The sequence below is a fragment of the Vipera ursinii genome, assembly GCF_947247035.1.
Source record: "Vipera ursinii genome assembly, chromosome: 1".
In the NCBI taxonomy this organism is placed as follows: Eukaryota; Metazoa; Chordata; class Lepidosauria; order Squamata; family Viperidae; genus Vipera; species Vipera ursinii.
The window spans coordinates 272341824-272357172 of NC_139512.1; the positions used below are offsets into that span (position 1 = coordinate 272341824).

The window sequence follows — 15349 nt, forward strand, 5'->3', positions numbered from 1 at the left end:
CAGTTTGATAGGAGTAGGGTGGCTATGTGTTTTGGAAGAAAACTGGAGAACTTTCTCAAGGGGATGTCAGAGATCATTAAATGCTGCTTGTGCCTACCTCAGACGTCCCCAACCTTTTGGGCTTACCGCGGACCGGTTCCGTGAAGAGAGGTTTTTCCACGGACTGGAGGATGCGTGGCTTTGTGTGATGCCTGCATCTTGTGGATGGGGCTTTGCTTGTTTGTGCGGACCGGTTGTTGGCATGCCACGGACCGGTACTTGTCCACAGACCAGGGGTTGAGGACCCCTGGCCTACCTGACATAAAGTTTCAGATGTCTGGGCTCTTCTTTGACTACTTGGACTCGGTGGCAGCTGTCCTGAAATTGTTTACTAAGCCATAAAGGGAGGGGTCTACTAAGCATGTTTTGGCAGGAAATCACATCAAAGAAAAGCAAGCTTCCTTCTGCATCCTGTGTTTCATCCTGTTTTTAGCAGGACACAGACTTTCTATTTCCAGGCCTATACCACTATTGAAAAGGAAGGTATTGCTTATATTGTCAGAACCATTGTTTGTTTTAATCTTCCTAAAGCAAGGTAGGATCCCGTACTAAAGTTAAAAAAGCAGCTTTGTGACTGACATAGTCTCTGTGTATTTTATGAATGTAAAGATATATAGTGTACGGTCGTCTTCATCCCTTTATTGATCCAATTTTTCATAACTGGCAAGATACTAAACTAGATCTTCCTAAAATGAAAACAAGTCGACTCTAAACATAATTTTTCCCATTGTTCTTCTACAAATGTCCTCCTACCAAGTGCATTCTAAATTGAATAGAGACAAACATTACTTCACAACACAAAGTGACCATTTTGGCTAAGGATGGCTTATTTTTCAACTGTTAGTATGCAACGTTTTTGAGAGATTTTTCATTTCAGGCCAGCTCAGAATTTTGGACAATGAAATTTTTGGAAGTGTAAAATCTTTTATCTAGATATCTATTGTTGTTTCTGGTGTTATGCTGTTATGATCAATTCGGTGACCAGAGAAATTCTTGTATCACCTCCAAGTTCATTACAGAAGTCGGTATTAATGGTCTAGCAGAATCAGCACATTTGCTAATTTAAATGTAGCGAAAACAGTATTTACTGTACGTCAGTAACTTAGCATTAATTGAATTTATTGACTTAGGTGTGCATTTTTAAGGTTGTGTTGGGCAGCTATAGATATTGAATAAATGAATATAAATGTACACACTGGTTGTATTGTATTGTACCCTTGACCTATCATATTCTTTTGCCCTTCTGTTACAATCACCAAGTCACTTTTCAGTGAAGTTAGTGGACCTACAGCTGGAAAGGAAAATCAGTACCTTCACAGTTTACATGAGAATGAATTAAGCAACTATAGATCTCAGTCTATATTTCTGTCACATTTTGGTATTTAGGAAGCACTTGCATCATTCACTTTTTAAAATACTTTAAATGTAATCATGAAATGTAGTGAATCAGCACACAGTAATTCAAATTATTTCAGCCAATTCTCAGAAGCACCATATTAATTGGCATTTCCAACGTGAGTTCATCTGTAAATGGGAAAGCTACAGTGTTGGGAACTGCAAAGCAGAAAATGGGAAAAATAAATCAAGGAAGAAAGGAAACTATAGGTTGAAAATTGGCTTTTAATTAACGTGGGGAATGAATGCTTATGCCTAGTTCTGTAAGGTAGCAAGAAAGAGAGAGAGAGAAAAAGCAAAAGCAACAGACTCTTACTAAGCATAAATTTTACTCCACAACAAAGTGATGAGTGAAAGAAGAATTGTGAGGACTGAAAGGGGAAAAAAGAGAAAGAGTTCTAATGGTGGAGCTAGAAATTTTTTTCTGGCCAAATTGTCCATGTTGTGTGCAGACAATTTCCTTGATAAAAGTGGGTCAGGAAACTCCCACAATAACATTCACAGGGGAAGTGGAAAGGCAGCCAAAAAGTACTTGTGGCATGTGACGAGCCAGACCAATGTGCCTCTGAGCAGCTGAAGGAATATTTCTTCCTGGCAATTGTTCTCAGAGAAATGAAGGCCTCTTTTAAAAGAATGTGGTGCTTGTCGTTGATGCTATTCGTTGTGCACGGCAATGTGCTGTGAATTTCATACCACATTCTAATCTAAGCCACATATTTTTATAGACTTTTAATCTTTCAAGTGGGTTGGAAAGATTTATCATTGATTGGGTATTATTGGATATTCTGTCTAGTTCCAGAGAAGCCTAATGATAATAATAATAATAACAACAACAACAATAAGGAGACTTGGCTTTCATTGTCATTAAAATTAGTAGCTGAGTAGAAGTACATGAGATTTATGCATTTAAAAAAAAAACAATTAAAGCTCCCATTTTCAAGCAAGGTTGGGAAGAGTTTCCCAAACATTATTTTAGAACAATAGAGACAGGAACAGAGTGACACTTTTCTCCTAGGAAGAGGGCATCTTCTGCAAACTGCTCTGTTCTCTCCAAACTGCTACATTGCCTGTAAGAGTTGGAAGTCATAGAGTCATAGCTTGAGTTTTGTCTAGAGTTGGAACAAACACCAAAGCATAAAATAAGAAGTAGACATACAAAAAAACTTTAAAACAAAAACAACAAAAAATAGCCAGATTGCTGTTGTTGTTGTTTCTCTTTCTTATTTCTGGGTTTTAGGTAATCTTGACCAATAATAACCTCAGCAATATCATATTTCATGACAGGGGTCCCCAACCCCCAGTCCGGCATGCCAGAAACCAGGCCACAGAAACAAGTGAAGCTCCATCTGTGCGATGCAAGGCAGCACACAAAACCACACCACCTCCAGTCTGCGGAAAGCCTTCTCTCCATGGAACCGGTCCCTGGTGCCCCCAAAGTGGGGAGCCACTATTTCAGGAAACCAGACTCATCAGATGAAGAAAATGCTGGAAAACCTCACCTAAAGCAGAGTGTTTGAACAGGACAGGATAGCGCTTAGCTAGGAAGGATAGTTCAGTACGGCTCAGAATCTTAAATCCAGTCTTTTCCCAAAACTAATGGAAAATATAATAGGATAGCTTTAATAAGTTGCAGAGCAGAGGTGGGGAATGATGGTGCTTTTATGACTTTTAGATTTCAACTCCAAGAATTCTTGAGCCAGCCATGCTGAAGTTGAAGTCCACAAGTCATAAAGGGCCCACGGTTCCCCGCCTCAGTTGAAGAAGGTGATAAAGATGATAGTTGGTAAAGAGAAATTTTATGCATTTTATGATGGGTCCTATGCATAGGAACTGGAAAGAGGATGGATTAGACTATGATAATACTGCTATGTCTAATTTTTAGTTACTCAGTTGGATAGCTTTTGTCATTCCAGTCTATTTTTTCTCCTTCCTTTCTTTTGCATAGCTTTTTGGCATATTCAGTCACTTGAGTTTAAACTGAGCTTTAATTTAACCATACAGCTTTTCACAGACTATAGTTTTATAGCAGTTTATAGCTTTTACTTCATCCCACCATTGTTTAATTCCATAGTCATTGTGCTTGCAGTTTCTAGACTATAGCTGCTAATTCCACGCTCTTGTGTTTTTACCTTATGCTGCTGAAAGATCAAAGTAAATACCTTTTCTTGCATTGTACTGCATTACACTATATTATTAAATTGCAGAAATTCTGATTATTGTTAGTTAATAGATAAGGTACAATGTGCTTCTGTGTTGGGTTTTGAGCAAACCACCTAGTCATTAATGCTCTCAAGGTTAAAATAAGTTGGATAAACTGACTGGACAGACCATATTTGTATGCTCTGGAGTATTTAGTGAAATTCTCTGTGGAACCAAAGCCTAATATGGCTTGAAGTTCCATTTTCAAGTCTGTCTAGGTCTGTAGGATAATAGCTAAATAACCTAGTAGATTGGAGAAATGTGTTTCATAACAGATCTGGAGCATTTAGCACATCTACTTGCAAACTGCCTTCCTTTCCTACAAATATTATATTTGTTACCTCAGAAGGGGATGTTCTTAGAAAGAACGGCCTTCAATTGTTGCAGGTTCTCTACAATGTAATGATGACCTTTGTATCCCTTAGTGCAACTTTCCTAAAGAGGCTACCAGAATTTTGGAGGTTCATATCTGCATGGGTTGAACTTCCAAAAGTATCTGATGAGAAGGCACAAAGGCACTAGCTTCTTCCTTCCCTGTCCATAATTTTCTGCAGTTAGCAGACATGAATTAATGAGTTGTCCTAATGAATGAGTTTGTTCCGTATTTCATGCATTAGGCCTTCTTTAAAGTGGTCAAATAATTCTAACCCACCATTTGGTTGTCTTGGGGCTGGTTATACCGTCATCTCTGGCTTGAGATCTACTGGCTCTACAAGGGGATGTAATTTGTGTTTGTAGACTTTCCGATTGCTGTATATCATATCCTACCATCACTTCTTCCTTCATTTTATAATAGATGGATCCATTTACTTTTTTTATTTAGCCCTGAGAGATTTTTATAAATGAATGGCATCTCTCACCAGATGCAACTGCCTACAAGGTATAATTTTATTCCTTTGTTTATACAACTGGCTCCTAGCTGTGTATTCCCATGCTGATCTGTCTAACCATGTACAGTAGCTCTTTCTACTCTTAAAGTGACTTGGCCTTCTTTATTCTCTCGCAAGTAATCTGATTCATTGGAGCCATGATAAATATAATACCAGAGATGTTGCTTTGCTGTTGTTGCTATAACTCTATGGTTCAAGTGCTTGTACACAAGATCTCCTCTCTGACAAGAGTTAGAGTCCACGTAGTTTTCTTGGACATAAGGTGGCTGTGGATTCAGTGATTCTAAATTTGGGGGTCTCTTTTATGGGTCTCGTAGTTCAGTACTCCTGCTTTAGATATAGCCTGACAATATACATACATTAAGGCAGAGGGAAGTGCCACAATAAGCAGTGTCTAACTTTTTACAGCAGAGGTAAGGTAGATGCCTAGTTGCCTGGCAATGCCTTTCTTCCTCCTCCTCCTCCTCCTCCTCCTCCTCCTCCTCCTCCTCCTCCTCCTTCTTCTTCTTCTCCTCCTCCTCCTCCTCCTCCTCCTCCTCCTCCTCCTCCTCCTCCTCCTCCTCCTCCTCCTTCTTCTTTTTGGAAAAGAACTGTTTTATACATCTCCATCTATTCCTCTGCCAAAATTAAAAGGAATCCAGTCAACTGCATTCTCACAATATCTTGGTGGTCTCAGCAGCTATGATGAACCCTGTTTCTCTGTCTTATTCATTGGGAGTACTGTTGCCTTCCAAGTTGACCTGATCTCCTCTACAATCCTATCAGGAAAGAGCCTTTCTCATAGCCAGCATTTTGTCCTGGCTAACTGTATGCCTTACAAAGAGATTCTCCCCCTCCACCACCAAGAAAATCCTTCACCCAGATATTTCTTTTTCCCCAAACACATTCTTGACTTCCCTTGTGAATCAAAAGTACTGTCTCATGGGACTTTGCACAGGTGCACTACCTATATATACGAATTTATAGATAACCAATATAAAAGTCTATAGTCATGGGTAATTAATAGTCCTTGAAGATTTAAGGACCACTGGGTTGTGAGCAGTGGTCTTACAAAGCACACAGTTCATTGATGCAATATCATAGTAATGATATTCTTGTCCAGACCAGAGTTGACTTGAATGGGCCAGAACAAAAGGATGAGGCTAACAGCTGCTTTATGGTCCTACAAGATGCAGACATTAATGTTGGAACATGAAAGATCATAATCTGCATCTCATACAGCATCTTGCTGTGCTTTAAATAAGACCTCTTGACTTACATTTATTTTTATTTTTTTGTAATTCTATAATGTGGTGAATGAAAGATGGAGATTTTGTCAATCCTTCTTTCAATCAGAGACTGAAATTTTATTTTTCATTAGTGTTGGAAGCAATTTTGTGGATTCTTTCCAATATTACAGCCTTTAATATTTCCTTTATCTCATTTTTGGCTCATCCTGTGCTATCATTTTTTAGCCATAATTTATTATTCTTTTTCTGTTCATTTACTGTGAGCAGACAATTTGTGATTTCACTTCCCCCTTTTCTTATGTTGGCTTGAAGGAGATTGTTCCTTTTTCTTGGAGGAAATAACCATTCTGTTTCTGCATCCTGTTACCTCAGTAAAGGGACTTTTCCAGTGCTTGAGTGGAACGGAATTTAAACAAGATTCCAAAATATTGTTGGAAAAATGTTGGATGCAATAAAACCAACAGAAGATAACAACTTTTAATCAATGACCAGGGAGCAGTGAAAGAATAGACACACCATGAAAGTAGAGTACTCTTGAATCCCCCAGTCATCTATATGTAAAATCTTGTTGGTAGTTTGCAAGTCACACAGAGGTTCTGGTCTAATTTCTGTGGGGCCCTGTCATTAACATTGCCATGTCTGTATTGTCTGTAACGGGAGAAATAAGGCAAAACAAGAGAAATGGCACGTTTGTTACTGCTGAGAAGACATTGACCCCAGAGCCATTGCTATGGAGACATAATGACAAGATAGTTGAATGGGACGTCTCTGTTTTCCATCTTTCTCATATAGATGCTAACAGAGACATGCAAATCTCTATAGGAACCTTAAAGACTCATTTTCCACATAATGTCTTTCATCTGTAAGTAAATTTTCTTGTCTTCACACCAAAGAGTATCATAACAGTAGGTTACTTACTGGGCATTGTATAATGAAGGGAGATAAACAAAATGCTGTCAAACAAAGGTAGCAAAGGGCTTTTGTACCGTGGTGTTCATGGGGCCCCAGATGTAAGATGCTGAAACAGGCCAAGCTATTGTTTACAATTGGCTTGTAAGCAGTGAGTGGGACGGGAGTGCAGAGTATAATTCACACTTAATTCTTAATTAGGTACATGTGTATTTCTCTTTAGGTATATTTTATACTATGTCTGCATTTGTTATTTATAAATAACTATACATTTATTTTAAAATTTGAATAATCTCTTACAGTAATTCTGTTATATTATTGGGGAAAATAATGTTTTTCCATAAACTACCATGTTTTGTACTTTGTGTGCATTTGCAAGAATGATATATAATCTCTTATGTAATTCTTGTTTTATTGGATAATGGGTTTTTTTCATATACTGCAGTGATCTGTATTTTATGTGCATTTGCTAGAATAATATACTGTTACTAGATATGGATCTGTATTATCAGTTGGAAAAAAATGAGAGTCTCGTGGCACCTTAAGGCTTCATCCTTAATATATAATTTTTTTATGAACTATATAATCAACTGCTCCAGACACATGAGTTTTGTTCTATATAATAGAGTTGTCATGAATACAGTTGTCAAAAGTTTTGTTTATTTTAAACAATAGAATTCATGTCCTACTGTAAGCAAGGTTTGATACTAAATAGATCTTCTTTCACAAAAATCTATATTGACTATCTTTTTTTTTCTCCTGAGGCAAACCACTGTCTGTAAGTCATTTTACTGTGTGCCTTAGAGGGTATTTCATTTGAAAGCTGGCTAATGAAGCTGTATATAAGAGTCCAACAAAACCAAAGGGCCAGAGCTATGGTGTAATGGCATTTGACTGCTTTTCAGACATAACAGCATCAGAACTACTGCCAAGTGTGACTGCATCATTAAGTTTCAGAGCGAGTTAGCCTATGAATGGAAGATCACAAATTATGTCCCATATACATTCATGAAGAAGATGCAGGTTCCACACTGAAGAGTGTAATTGTCGAATCAAACAAAAAGGCCATTCTTGGGGACCATAATTTTTTCCCCTCATGTATTTATAAAGTTGAAGTTCCCATCTCAGCTCAGCTCAGATTGGAAACAAGTTCCTTACTTTAAAGGGTCCCCTCCTCTTAGCAACAAATATTTCCTAATATAATTGTCAAAGTGCTGTGAATAATTTCTTTAGTAGTCCACCAGTTAGAACATTGTCATAGAACTATATATTCTCTATGATGATTCAGGATTGCTCTGGAGTTCAAGAGAGGCATTCTCTGCCAAATAATAATAATAATAATAATAATAATAATAATAATAATAATAATAATAATAATAATAATAAAAGTTGGAAGGTACCTTGGAGGTCATCTAGTCCAACCCCCTGCTCAGGCAGGAAACCTTATACCATTTCAGACAAATGGCTGTCCAGTCTCTTCTTAAAAACCTCCAGTGTTGGAGCATTCACCACTTCTGCAGGCAGGTTGTTCCACTGGTTAATTGTTCTAACTGTCAGGAAGTTTCTCCTTAGTTCTAGGTTGCTTCTCTCCTTGATTAGTTTCCCTCCGTTGCTTCTTGTCCTGCCCTCCGGTGCTTTGACTCTCTCTTCTTTGTGGCAGCCCCTGAGATATTGGGACACTGCTATCATGTCCCCCCCCTTGCCCTTCTCTTCATTAAAGCTTCCAAATGAATCTGAAAAATATAAAGGTATTTTAAGGAACTGGCAGCATCTTTTTTCAAGCTCACTGAGAACACTGAAAAGGGATATGGCATCTTTAATTTATAGTAGAGTGTGCTGCGTATTTCAGGTTGAGAGACATACTTGGCTTTCAGCTCGCATGCCTGGAGGCTAACCTTGAAAAACTAAAATTTAAAACTAAATTTAAGGGAGATATTAAATTAGATCTAATGCATAATCAAGTAAAATATAATAATTTTATTTTATTCATTAGATTTATATCTTGCGTGTTTTTCTTCAGAAGCTCATGGTGGTAGAGATAAATAATATTTTCTCCCACAGCAGGAACCCCCAGGAGATGACTGGCCCAAAGTAACATACCGTAGTGAGCTTTCACAGCTGAGTCTCTCTCTGGACCCAATCTGGTATATTAAAAACAATCAGTATGCTTTTTCTCCATTTTGTTTGATTCTGTCTGCTTTCTCTCATGATAAAATGGTAATTTGGCAGCATTTCTGAGGTTACTTTCTGAAGATTTGGGGGGCTTCTAATTTTATACCCTTGAACTTTGTGCGTAACTCTATTCTGAAATAATCCCTTTCTCTCCTGCTTTTCTTTAAAATTAAAACACCTTCAGAAAGCTAAGTGTTTAAATGGATGGCAGAAAGGAAAAATAACTTGCATTCATTTTTTTTGTAAGCTACTTAAGATAGTGCAGACATGTCAAACACAAGGCCCGGGGGCCAGATCCGGCCCACGAAGTGGTTTCATGCGGCCCGTGAAGCCATCCTGGAAACAGTGAGGGAACAGCCCCCACTGCCTTGGCCCTGGCCCAGAGACCCTCCTCCTGCCAGAGACCCTCAGATCTGTCCCACTCCTGCCCAGGCCCCCATAGGCACCCTTGATGCGAACGATGTAGAGCTGGCCATACCCATCCAGTAGGCCATACACACTCTAGCCATGCCCACCCAGTAGGCCATGCCCACCCAGGCCACGACCACCCAGCCCCCTGAGGGCAACCGCAATGCTGATGCGGCCCTCAATGAAATTGAGTTTGACACCCCTGAGATAGTGAATACTCGAGAAAGGGGTGGGGGGGAACCCTTTATTAGGATTTTGAGTCCAGAAGATTTGGGATTGTCTATGAACTTTTTCAGGCCTTTTTTTTCAGTTCTCAAAAAGTCAACTCACTATTCTTTGAAATGTACTTATGAATAAATGTTGAGATACATGTATTATATTGAGCTCCATGTATTATATTTTTTCACTCTTACTAATACAAACAAACAAGCCAACCCAAACTGCATAATTCCTGGAAATGGTTCACATATTCTTTTTCATAATAATAACATCTCTGCATTTATAAATTGTGCAAGTAGTCTTATGCTATCCTTTGTGAGCATGTTTTCTATCTGGAGTCTTTCGCTTGCCTGTGGTGCCATTTTTACAGTTGTTTATATAGTCATACCTGCACAACTGGAAAAGCTGGGCACTGTGATTTTTATGTGTCTGAAAAGGACACACCACTTCTAAGGAAAAGAGAAGCAGAGTATTTGTGAGTGACTGAAATGTGTTTCCTTGACAAGAACAAAAGGAGAAAATCCAATAGACAGGCTTACGTGAAAATTCAAAATAAAGGCAGAGATGTGTTGACATGACATAATTTTGTAGATAAGGATAAGAAATTAAACAATACAAAGACCTACTAAAATACCTCTCTAGAGCTTATGTCATTTTGTTGCTCTTCTCGGTACTCTGTCTACAGCAGGGATAGGCAACCTTGGCTCTTTTATGACTCGTGGACTTCAACTCCCATGGCTGGCTCAGGAATTCTGGGAGTTGAAGTCCACGAGTCATAAAAGAGCCAAGGTTGCCTACCCCTGGTCTACAGTCTCAACATCTTTTTTGTTGCTTCTGGATCCAATTCAAGGAGTTGGTTTCGACCTTCAAAGCCCTTAATGGCTTAGGGTCAGGTTATCTGAGGGACTGCCTCTCCCCAGTTACATCTGTCTGTCTCATCAGGTGTGGCAGCGAAGGCATGTTGTGGGTCCTGTGTATATCTCACCCCAAGAGATGGGCGTTCTCTGCCACAGCCCCCTGCCTTGTGGAATCTTCTCTGACCAAAAGTGTGATTAATTCCATCGCTTTCAACATCCCACAAGTCTTTCAAGACCTCGATATGATATCAGGCTTGGGGAGATTTTGTGATGGCCCTCTTGCTGTGGTTCATATTATCCTCTCCTATTTTGTGTGCCTTTTAAATAGTTTTTAACTATGGTTGTTTTAATGTATTTATTCTTTCACTTTAATTAAGTGCTGCACATCATCCAGAGTAATTTTTGTGTCAGGTGGATGGCTAAACAAGTAAGATAAATAAAATCTCTCTTGAAGTGGGTGTGTCTATATGCACATACACACACATACTTACATATACCACCACTATCCTTCATATGCACATATTCAAATTCAAAAGCCAAAGGCTTCCATTCACTTCAGCTGCTCCTAAAGAGGGCCCTGCTTTAAAACAGCTGAAGAAGCTGGAAGCCAAAACATTTTGCTGTTAAGCTTTTATCTTTTTTTTTGTTAGTCACTCTAATAAATATATTAAGTGATTAAGTGCATTCTTCTAGGTTCCTGTACAAACTTGACTGAAACACTGCTGGGTGGTTTAAAAATTGTTATTAGATCTATGCTTCAGAAGACACACACAGAGAGAGAGAGAGAGAGAGAGAAATCTTCTACATTTCTTGAGTCCTTTTGAAAAATCGGATACTTGGCTGCTGGTGCTGTGAATCTAACCAAGCTATCAATTTTCTTTTTAAAAGTTGTTGTCCTGAGTGTAAACTGCATCTGTCAGGAATGGCCTTCTTCCAGTATGCACCTGGTGCACGCCCTGATCTTGAATTGGTGTGTCAATTGGTTGCCTGGCTGGTGCCGATTAAATTTCTAATCAGGCTAAAGAAAGATGATTTGCCATGTCCGGGCACTTGCATTTATTGCCTCTGCTTGGATGAATTTACTGAATCAGAACTGAACTTCTTGCTATCATTTTCCCTTTCATGATGTCCCTACAAATTGATGATTATGTTTTTCATGCTTATAAACAGTTGGCCTCTAATCATTTGGATCATTGACAGGGACTGTGACTGGTCTAAAACAAGGCACAATTTAATTTCTTCTTGGCACTTTTCAGAGGTGATTAAAGACTATTACACTGCCCTCCACTGCTAATTTTAGAAACTGCACACCAGGGTGGTTTGCAAACTCAAAACCATAGGTCAAGGTGTAATGCAGCTTCAGTGTGCATTTGAAATGAAATTTCCATGTTGTTTTCTAGAAATATGACACAATTGCTATCCAATCTGTTTGCTTCTAGTCGTAAAATGCATAATATGAAACAATACCACAAACACAATGCTGCTTTAGAATGAAGATGTGGTCCTGTTGTCTGTGTGGAATGTTTTCTGTTTGATTTACGCACATAGTTTTTCTATACAACTGATCGTTACTTTTTGTGAATTGATAGAAAGCAAAATGGGAAGTTTAAGCTTGCTTATGAATTGCAATTTAAATATAAGTAGCCAAATAATGGCAGAGGATCTTCCTGGACTATTTTATCTCCATCCAATACCTATCCGAATATGATATGAGAAAGGTTGTTGTGTCTTTAATAAAGGCAAATTGGGCACAGGAAAGAGAGAAACAAACAGGAGAACTTTGTCAGACAGCTAAAAGGCTCACCTGGGGAGCCATCTGATTTATCTCTTAAGTAACTACTCAGTGGATAGCTGGAAATGTAGACAGTCACGTAAGATTTGTGTATTGGAACTACATGTGTAAAATGGTGCTTTCCTAAAAAGTTTTCTGTTTGTCTCTTGTGGCAGACAGTTGAGGGAGAGGGAAGAGCTAAAGACTTCCTTCGGTCCATTTCCCCTTTTGACCCTACAACTTTAACATTTTTGTCCTCCATAACATATTTTTCTGCATCAGTCACAAGAAGATCATTTCAAAGCATTCTCAGTGGAGCTGAGCTCATGCCATTGATGTGAGTGTGAAGCTGAAGCTGACATGCCATTTCTTCCTCCTGGCTTCATAGGAAAAAAAAAAGAAGGGAAGGGGATGGATAGGCTATCCCACAAATATTAATTAATTACAAACCACCCAGCTTTCATGGAGCAGCAGATGTTTGCCGCAACTCTCACTATCTCTTTCTCTTTTGTGTTTTAGGTTCTCTCTTCATAAATCAAGTTCTGAAGAAAGTGCAGTTGGTCAGTATGCTTCCTCTCATTTTCATTATTTTTAGGGGTGGGGGGAAGTTTTGCTTCGAAAAAGCTATAACAAAAATGCATGCGAAGTCACAATTCTCAAAACACAATAAATTCTTTTGTTCTGCTACTTACACTTTTCCCTCTGAAAGAACTTTTGCCTCCAAAATCTTCTTTTAGCTTTTAAAAGTTACAAAGGCACTGAAAAAAGGGACTTAATGACCGTTTTTCACACTTAACGACCGTTGGCAGCATCGCCATGGTCGATTGCAGTGTCCCGGGACCATGTGATCATCTTTTGTGACTTCTGACAAGCAAAGTCAATGGGAAAGCCAGACTCAGTTAACAACTGTGGCAAGAAAAGTCATAAAATGGGGCAAAACTCACCTAACAATTGTCTCACTTAACAACAGAAACTTTGGGCTCAATTGTGGTCATAAGTCAAGAATTGCCTGTAGTGTTTCCTTATGTCTGCAATCAATTATGTTGAGTCATACTAAACCCAGAAGAATAGGAGGTGTCTTTATTTAATTGTTGGCCATATTCTGCTTTTCCCTAAGTTATGGATGTCAGTTGTTCTTTGCCATACCCTTGGCTTTTTCCTTTCCTTTTTCTTTTTTAGCAAAGGTCTTTGCTGCTTGCAACCAAACCTTTTAGAGCAGACATGTCAAACACAAGGCCCGGGGGCCAGATCTGGCCCGCAAAGTGGTTTCATGTGGCCCGCGAAGCCATCCTGGAAACAGTGAGGGAACAGCCCCCACTGCCTTGGCCCTGGCCCAGAGACCCTCCTTCTGCCAGAGACCCTCAGATCTGTCCCACTCCTGCCCAGGCCCCCATAGGCACCCTTGATGCAAACGATGTAGAGTTGACCACGCCCACCCAGTAGGCCATACACACTCTAGCCACGCCCACCCAGTAGGCCACGCCCACCCAGGCCATACCCACCCGGCCCCCTGAGGGCAACCGCAATGCTGATGCGGCCCTCAATTAAATTGAGTTTGACACCCCTGTTTTAGAGCCTTTTGGTTTCCTTTTAACTCTGTACTTGTTTTAATAAAGAAAATCAGAAAGTGGACCTTAACCAAATGCTGGGCATCACTAGTTTATAAATGAAATTTCAAAAGAGTAAGCAGAAAACAAAATATATTGTAGACTTTTAATCTGGATTTTAACTCATGGAATTTGCAGAAATAATTGCAGCAATGTAGCTTCATTAAAAAGAAACCTTATATGTTATTTGTTTATTCCAAATATTCTAATAGCCATCCTTATTCAAATATAATAAATATTTATGACAGCTCATTTAAAACTGACATTGTTTTTGAAGCTGAATGATGATAGTGGTTGTTTTTTTCTTATTGAGTGCATATATTTAAAATCTTTAGGTAAAGTAGATTGGAAAAAGAAGAATAAATACTTCTGGCAAAACTTCCGAAAGAATCAGAAGGGACTAATGAGACAGTCTTCAAAAGGTAAAAATTTTAATGAAGTTCTTTTTTCATTATTAAATTGGGAAAGAAGGTTTATATAGCTGTTGGGCCCTTAAGCAGGATTTATGTACTCAGCTTTAATCTTTGCAAGGATGGTCATAATTATTTTATAATGCTCTGTGTTCAATGAGTTCCAAAGTATTAGAAAACTGGGTTGTCTACTATACTATCACTTATTAACTCTGAGCAAAGCTTCAGGTATTTTTTTATCTGTTAGAACAATTATATGTTGAATTATCATGGGATAAAGCTCTTTTCTAATGTAATTATGCTACTATTCACAAATTGGGCCTCTTGGAGAGAAAAAAAAAGTCCTTTAGCACCCTTCCATTGGAGGGGTCAGCTAAATCAGGGGGTATCTGAACTTCGGTCCAGCCCACAAAACTTCATGGTTCTCTATTTTCGTTATGCAGATACAGTCATATAGAGATATATAGAGATCCCCAAGGTAGGATCAAGGCAACTGGCAAAATGGCCTTTATGACTTTATAAAGCAGGTCCTGGTTTATATAGTTGCAGCCACATGTGAAAAGTCGGGGTTTGTTTTCTCACGTCATAATACATATATTGTTATTTTTGTTCATTATCGCAATTTATACTATGTTCAGCTTTGATAATTCTGTACTGATTTTATGATTTTAATGGACCAATAGCATCTTAGGCGAATTTGTCTATATCTGATAGATAAAACATTTTTGCAGTTTTAAGAAATATACAATTTTATCATAAAATATAATAGTCCATCTTCTCTTCCATAAGACTGCCTTCAAAAGTATATATTGGGTAACCCTTGATCAATATTATTAAAATGTGCTTTGGTTTGGCACTATGGGTTAAATTGTTCCAGTTTTATAAAATTTACATCTCATCTTTCATACAAGATATTAATCATGTAGATGTTAGAATCAAAGATGCTAAACCTATTAGCGCTGTAATGTTGATAAAATTGTCATAATGTCATGCAGCCCAGACAATTTGCATAGTTTCCATAATCAGATTGGGCAAAAATTTGCATACTGAGCATGGTGATGTCATAACATGATATTAACATAATATCCTCAATAATTCTCTGAATGTCACGTAAACATCATTATTTTCCCAAATCGTTGCAAATCATATACACATCAAATGAAGCATTCCATACAGAGGAGTTAAAAATAGCAATTTTCTATCTCCAGTGTCATTTCTCATTCTGAAATGTTAAGATCATTGCA

General features: G+C 38.4%; 1 protein-coding gene across 1 annotated transcript in view; it reads left to right on the forward strand.

Annotated features, from left to right (window-relative positions):
- Positions 1 to 15349, forward strand: part of SASH1 (SAM and SH3 domain containing 1) — a gene marked incomplete at its 5' end in the record, with an annotated part of 622444 nt that overhangs the window by 547768 nt on the left and 59327 nt on the right. Inside the window, 2 exons of the mRNA XM_083348726.1 lie at positions 12608 to 12648; positions 14031 to 14117. Coding sequence (XP_083204852.1) covers positions 12608 to 12648; positions 14031 to 14117 — 128 coding nt within the window. The remainder of the gene's footprint in view (positions 1 to 12607; positions 12649 to 14030; positions 14118 to 15349) is intronic.